The sequence below is a fragment of the Corylus avellana genome, chromosome ca3 (assembly GCF_901000735.1).
Source record: "Corylus avellana chromosome ca3, CavTom2PMs-1.0".
Lineage (NCBI taxonomy): Eukaryota > Viridiplantae > Streptophyta > Magnoliopsida > Fagales > Betulaceae > Corylus > Corylus avellana.
Genome location: NC_081543.1, coordinates 39,143,451 through 39,161,705, shown reverse-complemented (window position 1 = coordinate 39,161,705; position 18,255 = coordinate 39,143,451). Strand labels below are relative to the sequence as shown.

At 35.1% G+C, this 18,255-nt stretch overlaps 4 protein-coding genes across 4 annotated transcripts; 1 reads left to right on the top strand and 3 right to left on the bottom strand.

The window, feature by feature from the left end:
- Nucleotides 1-1,454: 1,454 nt before the first annotated feature.
- Nucleotides 1,455-2,434, bottom strand: LOC132174619 (uncharacterized protein At4g26485-like). The gene is made up of 3 exons (XM_059586252.1): nt 2,257-2,434; nt 1,918-2,116; nt 1,455-1,725 (listed from the first exon to the last, which is right to left on the bottom strand). The coding sequence occupies exons 1-3, from the start codon at nt 2,432-2,434 to the stop codon at nt 1,455-1,457; spliced, it is 648 nt and encodes a 215-aa protein (XP_059442235.1).
- Nucleotides 2,435-5,576: 3,142 nt separating this feature from the next.
- Nucleotides 5,577-6,188, bottom strand: LOC132174618 (uncharacterized protein At4g26485). The gene is made up of 2 exons (XM_059586251.1): nt 6,017-6,188; nt 5,577-5,749 (listed from the first exon to the last, which is right to left on the bottom strand). The coding sequence occupies exons 1-2, from the start codon at nt 6,186-6,188 to the stop codon at nt 5,577-5,579; spliced, it is 345 nt and encodes a 114-aa protein (XP_059442234.1).
- A 1,283-nt stretch (nt 6,189-7,471) lies between these two features.
- On the bottom strand, nt 7,472-11,284 carry LOC132175272 (uncharacterized). Its single transcript, XM_059587157.1, has 3 exons — nt 11,022-11,284; nt 10,067-10,265; nt 7,472-9,492 (listed from the first exon to the last, which is right to left on the bottom strand). Exons 1-3 carry the CDS (start codon nt 11,227-11,229, stop codon nt 8,427-8,429), a joined length of 1,473 nt encoding a protein of 490 aa, XP_059443140.1. The 5' UTR covers nt 11,230-11,284; the 3' UTR covers nt 7,472-8,426.
- Nucleotides 11,285-15,892: 4,608 nt separating this feature from the next.
- Nucleotides 15,893-17,785, top strand: LOC132176079 (S-adenosyl-L-methionine:benzoic acid/salicylic acid carboxyl methyltransferase 2-like). Its single transcript, XM_059588201.1, has 4 exons — nt 15,893-16,037; nt 16,168-16,575; nt 16,666-16,923; nt 17,210-17,785. The coding sequence occupies exons 1-4, from the start codon at nt 15,963-15,965 to the stop codon at nt 17,570-17,572; spliced, it is 1,104 nt and encodes a 367-aa protein (XP_059444184.1). The 5' UTR covers nt 15,893-15,962; the 3' UTR covers nt 17,573-17,785.
- The last annotated feature ends 470 nt before the right edge of the window (nt 17,786-18,255 follow it).

Sequence of the window (18,255 nt, the reverse complement as noted above, 5' to 3'; positions counted from 1 at the left end):
CGTTAATCTTGAGAATTTGATCCCACTTCCCAATATAAAATAATTTTTATCGAACGCGTGCTTTATTTTGATGTCATGATCTACTTAATTTGGCAATGTTTCGATCAGTCTTTGTTAATTAATACCTTCGCATGGAGTTATTCGAAAAACATAGACAAAAAATAACACAAGAATTTCCTTATTCAACCTTCAACGGTTTCTGGAACGATTGCAACACTTTGTACGTAGTACAATAATAATTAAAAGACACCGTTGAATCTTAATTTCACCATATTCTTTCACACTCTCTCCTTAATTTGTTCTAGGGATCCCAAGAATTAGCGAGGCTGCTTTCTAGAGGATTTCAGTCAACTTGTATGGTGGGACTAGTTTTTTTTTTTTTGCAATATTTATCCATCTTAATTAGGACGTTTCTTCCATGGGTGATTGTATATGCATGAGAATCATTTAAATGACGTAATTCGAAGCGTAATCATTTAGTTTATAAAGTCGATAAGCCGTGAAGAAATTAAAACGTGATTGACCATGATGAATTTGACGCGAATACTACCAAACCATTAATATATTTCTAAAGGAATTATATATACAAAATGAAAACGAACCATAATATTGTATACAACAATTTGTATGGATAGTGGGAAAAAAGTGCTCAAAAGTCTTTAATTATGATATATATATATATATATATATATATATGAGGGAAACAAAGGGAAGTTATTGAAGGCGATAATTCAACCATAAGCATATATATACGGATGGAAGATTATCATGTCTTTATTCATAATATTGTAAATAATTGTTGAACAAGATGTTTTATCATGATTTTAATGAAAGTTTAAAATTTTACCTAAAAAAAATTATACAGAAACGTATAACTAAAGTTCAAATTAATTGTCCAATTCTACCATAATTATAAAGTTAAAAACGTATATCGAAACATATGATATGTCCAATTCTACCATAATTCATGTGCCATATTGTACGTATAGTTTAGTTGAAGCTATATATAAATTGATTGTAATTAAGTTACATTTAATTTATATGTTTTAAACAATATTGACAATTTTTTTTTTTTGAATTGTTTATTTATTTTGTTAGTTATATTCTTTAATATATATTGATAATCAATTTTTGTTCAACTTTATTTTATTATCTTTACCCCTCTTAATTTGAGGATGAGATACTCTTTTCCATTTATCCATCTCTCTAGTCACATATTCTCAAAAAAGAAAAAGAAAAAAAAATTGTCCATTAATAACACACTTCAAATTAAGTTATATCATAAATTAAAAGGTACGTAATTGAGAATCATATAATATATAACCTTGAGCCATAATTATGATTGCACAAATATGCTGATATGAAATTATTAAAGCCCCGAATTAAGGAAATGGAAACTCTTCCATATATGTAGATTCGCAGCTTCAAGGGGAAAATAAATTTGTTTATGGCATTCACTTGGCGAATTTGAAAGTAGAACATTCTCCTACAGGGAATGTCTCGTCGATTCTAGTCCCCGACCCTCTCCTATTAATGTAGCCTGGATAGCACCATCTTTCAAATTCCATTTCCTCAAGCAAAAACAGCCCAATCTCTTTTCCTAACTCCACTATCTCCCATCTATTGAAAGGGTAAGCCGTCTTGTGGGTAATGTGAATTTCTCCTTTCTCTGTCAGCATCTCAATTGAACTCCTCATGAATCCCCTAACCAACTCCTGGTGAAGCCTGAAAAAAAACATAATTCTCATTAGTGACCATGACCAAACATGCTTGATTTCAGATGTTGATATATATAAATATGCATGTGGTTCGTTGAAATGCTTGGCCACTATCATTAACTTTTTCAAAACATTAAAAAAAAAAAAAAAGGAAAGAAAAAAAGAAAGAAAGAAAGAAAGAAGAGAAAAGCTTAATTACTCAATTTGGTAGTCATTATGCTCCTTCCAAGTGAAACCAGCATGAGGGAAATTAAAGACAACCCTGTCGAACAATTTCGAACGAAGGTGAGGGTGTCGATTCATAGTATGGGCATCCACATCATGCAAAACAGTGCATCTTCGATCCTCCAGTTCTTTCAAATTGCTCATGGCATTCGAATATTCAGTCATCAATACCTCTTTGGTATATATATATATATATATATATATACATGTCCAACAGCTCCCAGTTAGAAAGAAGTCCAAAAGTATATAAACAAACAAATGAAACAAATGCATAAGAAGAGTAAATGAAAGAATGTTTCCACCCAACTGATACCTTTGGAATCAAAAGAGGTGGCAATCATGTTCTCAGCAGTACCAAATGCTTTTGCTAAGCATACAGCAAAAGAGAAATCTCCCTCACCCACAAGCAGTATATTATGAGAGCTGCCATAATTTTTCTTTATCCTTTTCTTTGCTCCATTGTTATGTACACTACTACACTCATCACCCATTTGATTCGCTTAAACCCTTAAATTTAATCTTCAAACTTCTCCTCTACTCTAGTGTTTAATATTATCTTCTAATATATATGGATATATAGGAGTCGCACTCTTGGAGGGAGCCCATGCGTCCCGTTGGATTGAATGACCAATATTGGAATCAACAAGAAGAATTATGCACGCTTGACGCTGCTATATATGATCACTAAGACACCCTTTGAAGGCATGTATGGGAGTGATGGTGTCTCCTAGTTTTCCTTCGCCACATGTACGTACATGCCCATCATTAATTAACGTTTGTCCATGGTACCTCTTCAGATTCTTGGTTGAATGAGCGTTGGGATAGACAAGAAAAATTATGCTACTATCATTCAAATCAACGGCTACTCATTCCCGTATAAATACATCATGAATGAGAGTGATGAGGTCTCCTTTTCTGTGCATTTGTTTGTGTCTCTCTCTGTGTTGTTCACCTGGCAGCAGGAGTGGAAGAAAGAGAAAATTGTAAATGGGATCTTCGTGGTGGTCCTTTGGATTAATTTGGATATAATCCGAAATTCATTAAGGAACTATCTATGAGACAGGAACAAGATCCCCGGGCCCTATATATATAACAGGCTGTTTGAATTTCACCCAATTTAAATAGCTCTAACCTCTACAGGGATCTAGATCCACTGAAATTCTTAAGTGAATTTCAGTTTTTAGAATTTTAGATCTAGGGTTTAGGAGGCCTCGGACTTCCATCTCTACAGAGAGGGAGGTGTGGGGCTCGATGTTTTGGAGGCCTCGGACCTCCCTCTCCATAGAGAGGGAGTTGTGGGGCTCAATGTTTCAGAGGCTTCGGACCTCGGGTGGTCCGAAACAAATAAGTACAACAACCTTCTATCACCAAAACTGTCCAAATTACATAAAATTTCAGCAACCAATTTATAGGGGATCTTGGGGAAAGACTTTTACACAATGGAATAGTCATTGGAAATAGGACCAACAATTTTTTTACACGACCCGCAAACTTGACACGAACCTATGCATTGACACTACCAAAAACTAGTAATTTTTCACATGACCGACAAACCCGACATAATGAACCTAATATAAAAGAGAAATGATATAGTGCAATAAAAAGATTATTTATAGCCCATAAAAATCCTAGGTTGTAAGAGACCATAGGCCTCATCCATAGTTGTTGTGGTCCCACCTGCTGATGAACATATGGCTTCTTACCACCTAAGACTTTTATAGGCAAAAAATGATCTTTTTATTGCACTATAATATATCTCAATATAAAATTAGAGGGTAAAGATTGAGATATTTGACCCATTTAATTAAATGGGTCAGCTTCTAGTTGACCTATATAGTCTTATACCAATTTCTTAACATAATTCGAATCTGACACGAACACGAATTAATTACCAACCCTAATTGGAAGTAAAATGCTTCTTCTTATTTCGTTTAAATTTGCCCATGTAATAATCTTATTGCAACACGTCTTTAGTTTAGGAAAAAAAGATTATATCACTTGGACTCGATCTTGGAGTAGTAAAGTAAAATGATCATAAAGGATATTTGAGTTGGAGATTTCATGCAAGATTAGTTCGCACGAGTCAAACAAAAATAAGAAATTAATTAGTTTTACGTTGAATGTTAATAATAAGAATAAATTTAGTTGATATGATCACACAATTTCTTACTAGATTTTTATAAAGTGAACTAGGATGTAGCTATTGACTCTACCAACATGCGATTGGGGGTAGGCATTATCGTGAGGGATCACCAGGATATGGTGAGTGCATCTAGAAATCATTCTATAAGTATTTTAGTTGGGCATGTGGTAGCGAAAGCAATAGCGTTATTGAAGGCAGTGGAACTCAGTCATGATTTGGGAATTGGGGTTACCAAGCATAATTTTGGAGGGCGACTCATTGAAAGTAGTAAATGCGGTCAAAGAAACGGGGCAAAATTTGAGCAAATATGGACAGATTGTATTAAAGTATTCCTATAAGGGCTAAGGAGTTGGCACATTTGTCATACCAAGAAAGAGAATATTTATCAATTTAGTTAATTAGAAGAATGGAGAGTTTCAATTTTGCCAAGAAGCAAAGTCATTTTCCCTTGAAATTGTGGATCTATACTAGAGGGCTCAGCCTTTTATTTTGAGGCTTAAAAATCATTGGAAAAGTTACATATCTCGTCGTTGAGGTTTGCCATATACAAACTGATCCAAAGATATCAAAAAGTTCTTCAAGGTACGTAAGCTTCAAGTTCTTCAAAAAATAAACACCAAAAAAAAGTACTACATTGATATCATAATCTTGAGCAATCTGGTTGAAGTATGCTGACATGAAATACGACGCTCATATAAAAATTGTGAAAACCCTAAATTTGAAAGTAGAGCAATATTTTCCTACAGAGAATGTCTCGTCGCTGAAACGCCCAGATCCTCTCTTATTAATGTAACCAGGATAGTTCCTAATTGCAAATGGAACTTTCTCCAGAAAAATCATCCCTAAATCCATTGCTACATCCACTATCATATCTCCCACTCACCGAAAGGGCACAGACGTCTTGAGGGTAATGTGAATTTCTCCATTAAATGTCATCTCACTTGCACTCCTCAATAACCCCCAAACCAACTTATTCCTGTTAAGCCTGCAAAAAAGAAAAAAGGTTAAATACCTTATTGACTCTTTATTTTTTCCTCTATAGGGTTTCATTTTTATTATAGAAGGTACCTATGATTTTCATAAAGACGGAGATAGTACCTCCGTTAAAATTACGTCTAAAATTTAACGGAACACCACATCAGCACAATAAAAAAAATCGACACGTTTCATATAATTAATTTTTTTTAAAAAAAATATTTTTTAAAAAGATTAAAAAATTATATTTAAAAAAAAAAAAATCGTGGTGGCTACGGTTTAAACCCCAGGGGCAATAAGGTATTTAACAAAAAAAAAATGATTGATCTCATTATTTAGTGACCATGACCAAGCATGCTTGAATTTTGATGTTTATATTTGTTTTGTTGAATTTCAAAGGCCATTATCAAAAACTTTTTCAAAACATTAAAAAGACAAGGAATTAAAAAAATAAATAAATAAAAGAACAGAAAGGCTTACTCAATTTTGCGATCGTCATGTTCCGGCCAATAATATTAATGGAAACCAGCATGAGGGAAATTGAAGACAATCATGTCGAACAATTTAGAATTAAGGAGAGGGTGTCGGTTCATAGTATGGGCATCCACATCATGCAAAAGAGTGCATCTCCTCTCCTCCAGTTCTTCCAGATTGCTCTTGGCATTCGAATATTTCTCCATCAACACCTCTATAGTATACATCCGAAATTATATAAACAAACATACCAATATTGTATTAAATAGAGAGAATAGAAACAAATGTACAAGATTAGTAATTTTTTTTAGACATAGCATGTATGCATACTATTTATTACTATATATTGTAGATCATAGTTTAAATAATGTTGAAAGGCTTAGTGCAGATAGGATTTCTTGAATATACTCTGTTGATTACCCAACTAATTAATAACACTTCAGAGACATGGAAGAACAGGGTAATTGAACACAGGTGATACCTTTGGAATCAAAAGAAGTGGCAATCATGTTCTCAGCAGTGCCAAATGCTTTGGCCAAGCATACAGCAAAAGAGAAATCTCCCTCACCCACAAGCAGTATTTTTTGAGAGCTGCTATAATGCTCTATCCATTTCTCTCCTCCATTGCTATCTACACTGCTACACTCACCCATTTGATTCTCTTCAACCCTTAAATTAATCTTCAAACTACACCTCTACTCTCTAGTGTCTAACATCTTCAATATATATATATATATATATATATAGGAGTACTCACACTCTTGGAGGAGCCAATGCGTCCCGTACTGGATTGAATGAGCATTGGGACAAGATGAATTATGCTTCTATCATTAAGACACCCGCACAAATTCTGACTGCTGCCAGCAGCTCTCATTTTTTAGTTCTTGGATCGTTTCGAAGGTATATAGATGTGCCAATTATTGTACACATTAGTTGTAAAATGGGTCGCTTCCCATTTAGCATTTGGAAGCATTCTCGATAATTCTTCTTTTCTTTCGGCTTTAAGAATTAGGAGTATTGTCAAAGACTCTTTCTTGTAATTTTTTTATTTTTTTATTTTGTCTCCTTTATCCTTTCCCGAAGTTGAAAAAAATCATAATAATAAAAAGAAATAAATAAAAGACACCCGCACAAATTCAATGGCTAGTTTTCCTTCCCCACACCACATGCCAAAGTGTCTACCAACTTGGTTCATGGTCCCTCAATCTCTAGATTCTTGGTTGAATGAGCATTGGGATATACATGAAAAAATATGCTACTTTCATTAAAATTACCCACTCATTTCCGAAGAAACACAAGTTTCGAAGGCTTCAATGAGGTGTTTAATGATGTCCATGTACCAACGTGGTTCATTGTACCTCTCTTTATATCCTTGGTCGGGCCTTGTTTGCTGAAGTTGTTGAAAGAATATCCATATGAAGGGAAGGGTTAGATTTTGTAGATGTTTGCTCAAGTTTGGTTGGGCCCTTTTTGTGCATTTCTTTGTCTCTCTCTTTGAATTCCATCCAATTCCTCTCAATGCCAGAGATCCACATCCTCCTCCCTAGGCAGCCCGTGGAGTACACGAATGAAGAAGAAAGGGTGGGGAGGGTGAAGAAGAGGTTGGCCCAATATTGGTAGAGGAGAGGCGCAATAAAATATAAACTCTTTAATTATATTTTATCTAAACTCTTTAATTATATAAAGGCCTTAAAGGGGCAATCTATCCCTCCCCACCGTGGTCTTCGCCACTAGAAAAGAAGGTGGGAAAGAGTGGGTGGAATAGAGGAAGAAGGCAGAGCTCTTCCCTTCTCCCCGGGCACTCACAAGCGAGGTAAGAGTCCCGTACTTTGAAGATGGAGAACTCTTGCAGAAAAGAGAGGAGATAGATATCATTTGACGACGCGTTTTAGAAAAGTTTTAAAAGCATTAACAAAAAACTACAAATACAAAACACTTCAAATTATTCACCTTTACGTCACGTAACACTTTTTCAACCAAAAAGCAACCTCTGAAAGTATTATCAAACGAACCATAATTTATCTCTAAAAACTTGCTTCCCTAAGGCAAGTTGGTACAGCATACATACAATACAACCATTTTGCACAAAAAGGTCAAATTATTAACATCTAAACAGAATGTGTAGTGTGGATGCCCGCAAGAAATCAGCTCCCAAAAAAACATGAAACTGTAACAGATATAGAAACTTGAAAGAACCGACGGATATAGAAACGTAAAACATCAACCTTGATCCAACATCAACCTCGCCAGCTGCATTGACCTCAAAATAGCGTTCCTACGCTGAAGCTCACGCAAAACATATGTGTCACCATTCAAGGTTCTTCCTGGCATTTCTGCAGAGCATCTAAAATGAAACCTTGGTGCATGAATGTAGCTTGAATCAATCACATTTCTTCCAAATATTTCTGTTTGATTATTCAAGTGCCCATCAATCATCGCAAATCTTTCATTTCTGGCAGCGATTGTTAACGGCAACCGCACATCATCTGAAACTCGATCCTTCATTGAGTGACCTGCTCGAGGATGACTAAAATTACTTGAAGGTGAAAACTGCTGCATTTGGAATGGAGTCTCTAGAAATTGCTGAGATCTTCCATGTGCTGCTGGAGCCAAATGTTGTGTGAATGGCAAATGTACATCCTCCGAAACGTGTCCCATATTTGTTAAGTGACCTGCTCGAGGATAATTGAAATCATTTGAAGTTGAGCGCTGCTGCATTCGGAATGGAGTCTCTAGGAATTGCTGAGATCTTCCATGTGCTGCCGGAGACAAATGTTGTGTGAATGGCAAATGTACATCCTCCGAAACGTGTTCCATATTTGTTAAGTGACCTGCTCGAGGATAATTGAAATCATTTGAAGTTGAGCGCTGCTGCATTCGGAATGGAGTCTCTAGGAATTGCTGAGATCTTCCATGTGCTGCCGGAGACAAATGTTGTGTGAATGGCAAATGTACATCCTCCAAACGTGTTCCATATTTGTTAAGTGACCTGCTCGAGGATAATTGAAATCATTTGAAGTTGAGCGCTGCTGCATTTGGAATGAAGTCTCTAGGAATTGCTGAGATCTTCCATGTGCTGCCGGAGCCAAATGTTGTGTGAATGGCAAATGTACATCCTCCAAAACGTGTCCCATATTTGTTAAGTGACCTGCTCGAGGATAATTGAAATCATTTGAAGTTGAGCGCTGCTGCATTCGGAATGGAGTCTCTAGGAATTGCTGAGATCTTCCATGTGCTGCTGGAGCCAAATGTTGTGTGAATGGCAAATGTACATCCTCCGAAACGTGTCCCATATTTGTTAAGTGACCTGCTCGAGGATAATTGAAATCATTTGAAGTTGAGCGCTGCTGCATTCGGAATAGAGTCTCTAGAAATTGCTGAGATATTCCATGTGCTGCTGGAGCCAAATGTGGTGTGAATGGCAAATGTACATCCTCCGGAACTTGTTCCATATTTGTTAAGTGACCTGCTCGAGGATAATTTAAATCATTTGAAGTTGAGCGCTGCTGCATTTGGAATGGAATCTCTAGAAATTGCTGAGATATTCCATGTTCCGCCGGAGCCAAAGGTGTAACCCTTCTAGTTGCTAATGGCAACCATACACCCTCTGAAACTTGTTCCATATTTGTTAAGTGACTTGCTGGAGCCAAATGTCTTATGTCTCTAAGCGACCTTTTAGTTTTATGGGACAATCTGAATTTAAAGGTGCTGCACTCTCCCAAAGGAAAGGGTTCATCACATCTTGAACCATCCCCTCGCTTATTTTTGTAACCTGGGTAGTCTTCTATCTTGAAATCAACACACTCGGCCAATATCAAAGAGTTCTGTAAAGCAAGTTCCTCTATATTCCATTGGCAGAATGGAGCTGTAGTTTTGTGGTTTACATGAATCTCACCGCTAGCTCGGAGCATGCCTCTTGCATTCCTGAAGAAGCCATCCACAAGATCTCTATGCATCCTGTATAGTGAATCAAAAGATTTCATAGAAATCTTTGGACCTAGCATAGAGAGGCAATTATATATATACCCTTAGCAGCAATGGTATTCATATCCTAACATTATCCGCATCATGCACATCAAAAGATGCCCAATGAGGGACTCTTCATAATACCTCTCCTATTCCGATATGGATTCGTGAGTATTCGCCACAATACTACCTAAAGGCAATGGCTTCACAAAGCTACACACTCCCACACACCAAACACCCATATGACAATGTCCCCATCACACAATGATTAAATTCAGAAAACCAAAATGGATGCTTCCAATTTCTTATTTGTATAAAAATGACACCTAAGTTTATTACTATTTCCCCTGCTTCTGCAAATGAGACTTATCCAATAAATTTCAACTAGTTGTTCAAATCATCTGATTTATGGCACTATTTGTAAATAAGTGTGCCAAATGTGCAACAACTAGGATGACTTAATTGCCAAAACATGAAATTCCCATGCCAAAGACAACATTATTGGAAAAAGGATAAAAACAATTTTAAGAGACAATCAATACAAATTACAATCAAAACAACTTACTTAATCAGATGTGCATTGTCTTCCTTTCCAAAGAACCCTGCATGAGGAAAGTTGTAGATAATCCGATCGAATTTCCGCATTTTCAGATCAGTATGAAATTTCATTTTAGTCGCATCCACTTCATGTAAGAGGGATGCCCCCAGCTTTTTTAAATTTACCAAATTCGATTTTGCCGCCTTGTACTTCTTGATCACCACATCTAATTCAACAAAAAGCACTGACAATATAAGCTAGCCAAAAGTAAAAAACATAACAAGCGAGGAAAGATGAACAATTGAAACATCTACTCTTAATATAGCTTTAAAATCCAACATAAAAGTTGCAACACTTACAAATGGTATAACCAACTTTTCTTTCTAAATAACCTGCTTGCCTTGGCATTGAACATAAATTATTAAATTCTAATGTTTTGTTTGGAGGCAGAGAAAAAGATAGAGTAAAGAAATTCGAATTAAATTTGTATAGATTTTCCGAAAATTCTGCTTGCATTTGCTACCGTAAATTCCGCTCACATTCCATAATTAATGATCAGAATAGCGAATTCACCAAAACATGTTAATAACTAAACTAAATTTTCTCCCAAAACTGAATGCAAAAACATAAACTTATATCGCATACAATCAAAACATATAATCAAACCCATTTTTCTTTCTTTCTTAGCATATGAAAGTTAATAAAGAAAAAAAAAACTGAGGCTCCCAGAATCCCAACCTAAAATGAAAGTTATTTTCCTTTATACTTGCCCTAGACCCAAAAAAACCAAGTTCCCCAAGATTACAAACACAAGAAAACAAAGCTAAGAGTTCCCTCGATTAAAAAACCAAGAAAGCTTATATCTTTCACCAAAAAACAACATTAGAATTTATAATGCAAATACATATATACGTAGACATAGATATATACAACAAACACACAACAGAGTGTGTGTGTGTGTGTGAGAGAGAGAGAGAGAGACCATAAGAGTCGAGAGAGGAAGCGAGGATATTGGAAGCGGAGCCAAAAGACTGAGCCAAACTCAACGAGAAAGAGAAATCTCCATCACCCACCAACAGTATTTGATGAAACGACGAATAATGCTTCACCCATTTCTCTTCTTCTTCTTCTTCTTCTTCTTCCTCTTCTTCCACTCCCACTTCACTCTCTGCCTCCTCATCATTCGCCATTGACGCTTTCGTTCTCAGACTCTGACAGAGAAACAGAAAGGGAAAGAGAAAAAGAGATAGAGAGATATCAAACTTGTACAAGAAGTCCAACAAAAATGGGTGAGTGAGTGGTGTATTTCACATCAACTACAGTATTTAGTCCAACTCATTTACCAAACACTATCTTAAGGAAACTTACGTGAGTGAGTGGTGTATTTCAATTTAGGACCGTAATTTCCGACAACATCCTACAATCCAGCTTTAAAAAGTAATATAACTCAATGTTACGCTAATTTTTATTTTTTTACATAATTTTTTTTAGACTTATAAGTGATTTTTAAAATAATTATTAAATCAAAATCTAATAAAAATTTATCTCATATTTGATAGTGATTTTAAAAAATAATCTAAAAGTGTGAAAAATTTGTGTAAAAAAATAGAAGTACGTATAACATTATTCTTTTCGTTAATGATTTAAACCCTCCTAAACAATTTTACTAAAAACAAAAACTCTCCTAAACTATTAAAAATAGAGATTCTCCAAAGTTGGAATGAAAACGAATCATCTCCATTTTAATTGTTAGTAGAAAAATGAGGGGCAAAATTGTCTCAACATTATAATTAGGACAATTTTGCCTTTTAAAAAAAAAAAAATTAACCAATTTTTCAACGTTTCAATTGAAAGCTTCATGCGTGTATGCATTTATGTGGTGAGACTTCCTCGGAAAATGATCCTCTCCATTTCAAAATCCTCCAATTTTCTCTATTTAGTGCATTTTAAAGGATAGTGTTGTCCAATAATTTTAATGATGGCAGTGTATTAAATGCAATACCCTTCAAAATGCATTAAATTAAAAAAAAAAAAAAATTGAGAAATTTTAAAATGGAGAGGATCCTTTTCCTCCTCGTCGTTTTCTATCCCAAGGATCCGGCTTACATGCTGTTATTTTAATAACAGCATGTATGTTGGAGTTGAATCAACGGTAAAATAACAGCATGTAAGCCGGAGTTGAATCAACGGTCAAGATTAAATTTTAAAATTACCTTACTTTTAGAAGCATTTAATAAGAGAGAGAAAATGAAAAGAAATTTTGAAAAATTCAATCTTAACTGTTGATTAAACTACAGCATGTAAGCCAAATTCCTATCCCAATAGATAGGCCCATTAATGTTTGTTGAGCAACGTGATTCATGGTGCCTCTTTGAATTCTTGGTTGGGCATTGTTTGAAGAGTTGGTGATATATAGAACAAGCAAAATATGAAAGATTAATAGGAAGGGTTTGATTTTTGGTTGGGCCCTTTGTGTGCATTTGTTGTTTGTGTATCTTTGTTTAGGTAGCAAGAGAGGAAGAAAAAGAACGTGGTGAATGGTATTTTCGTTGGGTTCCTTATCGACTGAAATCAAACATAATCTCCAACTCATTTTGGACCCTACTTGACATAATCGAATGGTCCATTGCCGATGGGCCCTAGTCCTTAGGATAAGTTTGGTTGACCGAAAGTTATTAAGAACAAAAGAAGTTATAATGAAATAATTATTTTTATTCATTCGTTTAGTGATAATACGAGTGACCAAATTATTTTTAACTGGAATGGAATTATATTCCAACAAAATTTTCTAAAATAGCCTTACTTATAAAATAACACAAATATAGCACCCTCTGCCTCTTAGTCGGCGCTACTGCACGGGGTTGGTTCAACGACCCAATCAAGTGGCTGCAACCACTAGATCAAAGCTTATTGTTGGGCCAACCCATCACCGACTACTACTGACCACCGCTCGGTTGGGTTGAAGGAAATTTTTTTAATCCAATTTATTAAATTGACATTTGTTCTTAAATCACATTTTATTGATCGAACCTGCAATAAGGGCATTTTTGTGCTTTGCATTTCAAAACTTCAACTCTACTTTTATTTTACTTTTATTTAAGCTCCATAAGGAAATTGTCTTTTTTTTTTTCAATTTTCTCAACAAAAAAGAAAACACACAGTGATTTTTCTTTCCCTTTCCATCCATGATATCAGGACGTACATAAATATATGAGTCACCCTACTCCATGATACACGAGGAATGGACAGAAATGTACGAGTGATTGTAAACGTGCACGTACATTACCATGCATATGGTACTCATCTAGACAAAAGCAAGAGACAACACTATGGTCGGTGAACACGAACTAATTTTTATGAATTACAGTACTCTAATTAAAGCCATATTAACTGGAAAGGTGTATATATAATTAATCATTTAAATTTTTTAAAATCACTAATTGGTATTATATTCACCACATGTTTAAAATCTCAATCATGAAAATAGAGAGTAATATATATACCTCATTAAATAAAATCAAATCAAATTTCGATCATGAAATAGATTTGTGAATTCAAAACATGTCTCCATGTGAATATTCAGGGATTTCTATATTGATATTTATAACCATTATACACCCTTACAACTTCTACATCAATAATATATAAGGAAAAAGGATCCTCTCCATTTCAAATGAAATTGAGAGTATTCATTTAGTATAAAATAAAGGGTAATATTGTCTTAATATTAATGTTGAAAGACAAAATTTACAATATTACCCTTTATTTTACACTAAATGAATACTCTCCATTACATTTAATATTAAGAAATATTTAAGCCACCCTTAGTGTGTTAGGGGTGGCCGCAATCCACCTCCCAACCTACCATATACAATAAGGGTCCGTTTGGGAGTGGGATTTCAATAAGTGTGATTTTAAAAATTGCGTGTTTGAAATCACTATTTTTTAAAATCATATATGCATTTGGTTAAACATGTTAAAAAATATTTTTTTTATCAATTGAATGTTTGGATAACATTAGCATATAATTGCGATTTCATTGCCAAATAGGTAAATATTGCGCCAAATATTGTTTTAAGAAAAATCGTGATTTTGGTTTAAATTTGCACTTTTTCAAATAAGCACCCCTAGTCAGCTTATAAAAATCGCATATTTTTCCACGATTTTAAAATTTGCATTTTTAAAATCGCAATTCCAAACACTCCAAAATTGCGATTTGGTTTAAAAACGCAGATTATTTTTAAAAAAATGCACTCTCAAACGGACCCTAAATTTATTTTATTATTTTGGTTTTAAAAGAGATTTTACCAAAATGAACATTAATATACATAGTAGAATACCACTCTAGCCCAAAAGTCTAAACTAAAGGGTTTGGGTTCACTTAGGAATATTAACTACTATTTTTCTTTATATTTTTCTTAATGTGAGACTTAACACTCATATGTGCACTCACAACATTTTTTTTTTTTGAAGAAAACTTCTTGTGTTATTATTGAGAAAATCAGAAAGTGGAGAAAAAACTCCAACAAACGATCAACAAGATGGAGCTAACTGCTCCATCAAAACAATATCACTAATACAATCTGGAATGGAATCCCTCCATATTCTATCGTTGACATTTGTAGTAGCCATCTTCGCCAGCCGGTGTGCACTCACAACATATATTATAGGAAAGATGACAGAAAAGTAGTCATGTGGCATGCTGGCCCATGCACATGGTCACTTTTCCATCCAAACAAGTTTCTAGAAGTGCAAACGACTTCTGTGTGCACCATCTCGCTAATTAGACAGGTATCAATCTTGCGTTTGAAAGCATTCTAAATTCCTCTCCATTATGTCTTTAGAATTAATGGTGAGAATGACCTCGGCCCCTGTGTAACCCTTACCCTTGTTTGTATACGCTAAAAAAAAAAAAAAAAAAAAAATGGCCGAGTGTAGTGGAGTGGCTTAAATGCAATATATTGTTATATCACAACTATGATCTGTTTAAGGGAGAAAATAAAAAAATGACTAGTAGTTGAAGGAACCAAAGTATATATATTTATCGATCCCTTTATATCAGTTGCAAAAACAAATTAAATGAAGAAAATGTTGACGGGAGGAAACCTGAAATGCAAGGAAAATTTGGAAAAACATTGCATCTAGCTAGACATGACATGTTTAAAGTTTTTATGTTACGTAAGAACAATGACAACCATTTGTTCATCGCCAAAGGACACACTGCACAGACATTCCAAGTTCCGATACAAGAAACCAAAACAATTAATTGTGATTCGTGGACCACTAGAACTAGTTAAGAAAATCTAAGAGATGCAAAGAGAGAAGTTTATTGCTCAACATTCACTGAGAGGTACACGGTAATATATATACAAAAGGTACACTGAAAAATAAGGAATGAAAACATATACTGATTTACAATAATAAAAAGGATATCAATTACAGTCCAATTGTCTTATGTGAGATATATTCTGTTGATGTGTTTCCTTATAGTCGTTGAGAGTTCTTTGCTATTTTTCCTTATTGATGTGTTTCCTTGTAAATCTTGAGAATGCCTTGTTGTCTGCACATTAATGGTTTCCTTGTAAGGCAGAGAATGTTTCCTTGGTTGGTTGCCCATGCTTTCCTTAGCTGATGCCAACGTTTCTCCACAGCTGTAGAATATAGGAGCTGATTGCTTGACAGCTTGCATGGTTGATAATGTTTCCTTTATTGGTGTCAACGGGTCTTCACAGCAGGATGTCATAGCTGGATGGTTGACAGCTTGCAAGGCTTTTGCTGTTGTGGAATTCATACTGCTAACAGAACTAGGCTCTTTGGAAAAGTCTTGCTATCTTCAATTATAAATAAGTTAGGGTTACCTCTCCCTCAACACATTCAGCTGATCTAACTCACAGCAATCCAGATACACAAGAGTGAGAGAGAGATGGAAGTTGCTCAAGTGCTTCACATGAATGGAGGAATGGGAAATACAAGTTACGCAAACAACTCCCTACTTCAGGTAAACTCGGTAACTTACTCGTGAAATACTTAACTGAAATAAAATAACTATAGAGTCAGGGTTTGGATTATCGCTTATTTCTTATACACAAGAACTCATTCAAATTCTTTGTCTGGATCACTTTGGACAGCAAAAGGTAATATCGATGACGAAGCCCATTACAGAGGAAGTTATAAGCAATCTCTACAGTAGCATGTCGCCAAGGACGCTAGCCATGGCTGACTTGGGTTGTTCTTCTGGACCAAACACTTTGGTCCTCGTTTCTCAACTTATGGAGGTGGTTCACAATCTATGGCGAAAGCTAGGGCATGATCAATCACCTGAATATCAAGTGTTCTTGAGCGACCTTCCGGGGAACGACTTTAATACCATTTTCATGTCAGTTCCAAGCTTCCTGAAAAAAATGAGCCTTCAACTGGGGCCGGCCTCCGGTCCATGTTTCTTATCAGGAGTTCCCGGTTCTTTCTACGGCAGGCTTTTTCCGGCCAATAGTCTGCATCTTGTCCATTCTTCTTATAGCCTCCATTGGTTATCTCAGGTTAATTAATTACTCTTAATTAACAGAAAATACATATATTAATGTTATAATTAATATCCATATTCATATGATACGAGGTTGTATCATTAGGTTCCTGAAGGGTTGGGGAGCAACAATAAAGGGAACATTTACATGGCATCCACAAGCCCGCCAGGTGTACTTTGTGCCTACTACGAGCAATTTCAAAGAGATTTTTCAATCTTTTTGAAATGTCGTGCAGAGGAGTTGGTGGGAGGAGGAAGAATGGTTTTAACAATTCTGGGGAGAAGGAGCGAAGATCCATCTAGCAAAGAGTGTTGTTACATCTGGGAGCTTTTGGCTACGGCACTCAATGACATGGTCTCCGAGGTAACTTCTATGGATTAATTAATAGAAATGTTTCGTAGTCTTTAGTAATAATTTTACCATTCGGATTGCTAGTAGGTTTTATGTAGTAAATATGATAGAGTTCTTACATGGTCCAATTGCCTGAATCAGTCTGAAGCAGACGAGCTTTCTACATGAATAGGTGATTTTTATAGGAGCTCTCAAATTACATGCTAACACGTATTAATAAGTTATAAAAAAAAAAATTATATATCTAGCATTTTTCAATATCTATTGTGCTAAAGCATATGTTATAACAATATTTCAGGGCCTCATAGACGAAGAAAAATTGGATTCCTTCAACATTCCTAAGTATACGCCATCTCCATCAGAAGTGGAGTCCGAAGTTGTAAAAGATGGATCCTTCTGCATTGATCGTCTAGAGGTTTCTGAAATCAACTGGAATGCTTACGACAGTGAATCATTCAGCTCGTCCGATGCCTTTTCTGATGGCGGATACAATGTTGCAAAGTGCATGAGAGCTGTGGCTGAACCATTGCTTGTTACTCATTTTGGAGATGCAATCATTGAAGAGGTTTTCTGCAGATACAAAGAAATCCTTTCTGATCGCATTTCTAAAGAGAAGACACAGTTTACCAATGTGACCATTGCCTTGACTAAAAGAGGATGATTGAGGTCAAGATAAAAACATATATATATATATATACATAGAAGTACTTCCAAGTCTCCTTATGAATAAATCTCGGCCATCTCACATTTATGGCGAGTCGAGGCTTGTGGAAGAAAAATATCATAAAGTTAATTATAAGGTTATTAATAAATAATGTTAATCCAATCAAAGTCATTTCATCTTATGAATGAATCACCTCGTATGGTTGTCCAATAATAATGTGTGGTAGTTCCTTCAATAAAATTACAAAAAAAAAAGTGGTTGTTCAAGCTATTATATTATTATTATTTTGAGGAATGATGTAAACCACATTTTTATTTCACAACTATCTTACAGTACTGATGTAGCAGTTCAACTAAACTTTTTAATTTTTTTCTTTTTAATAATAACGTATTCGATAATAAATTGAAATTGATACATCAAAATTAAATGTGAGATAAAAATATAATTACTAACATTATTGATCTTATGCAGCAATTGCATGTACTCATATTTGAACATTATCCGCATCATGCACATCAATAGATCGATGTCCATTGATCGACTCTTGAGAACACTACTACTCCAATTTCGACATAAATTCATAAGTATTTGCCACAATATTGCCTAAAGGCCATGCATGGCTTCACATCATAAATTCGAGATATGCATTGATCTCTCCCAGATTTCAAAAACTGCTTGGG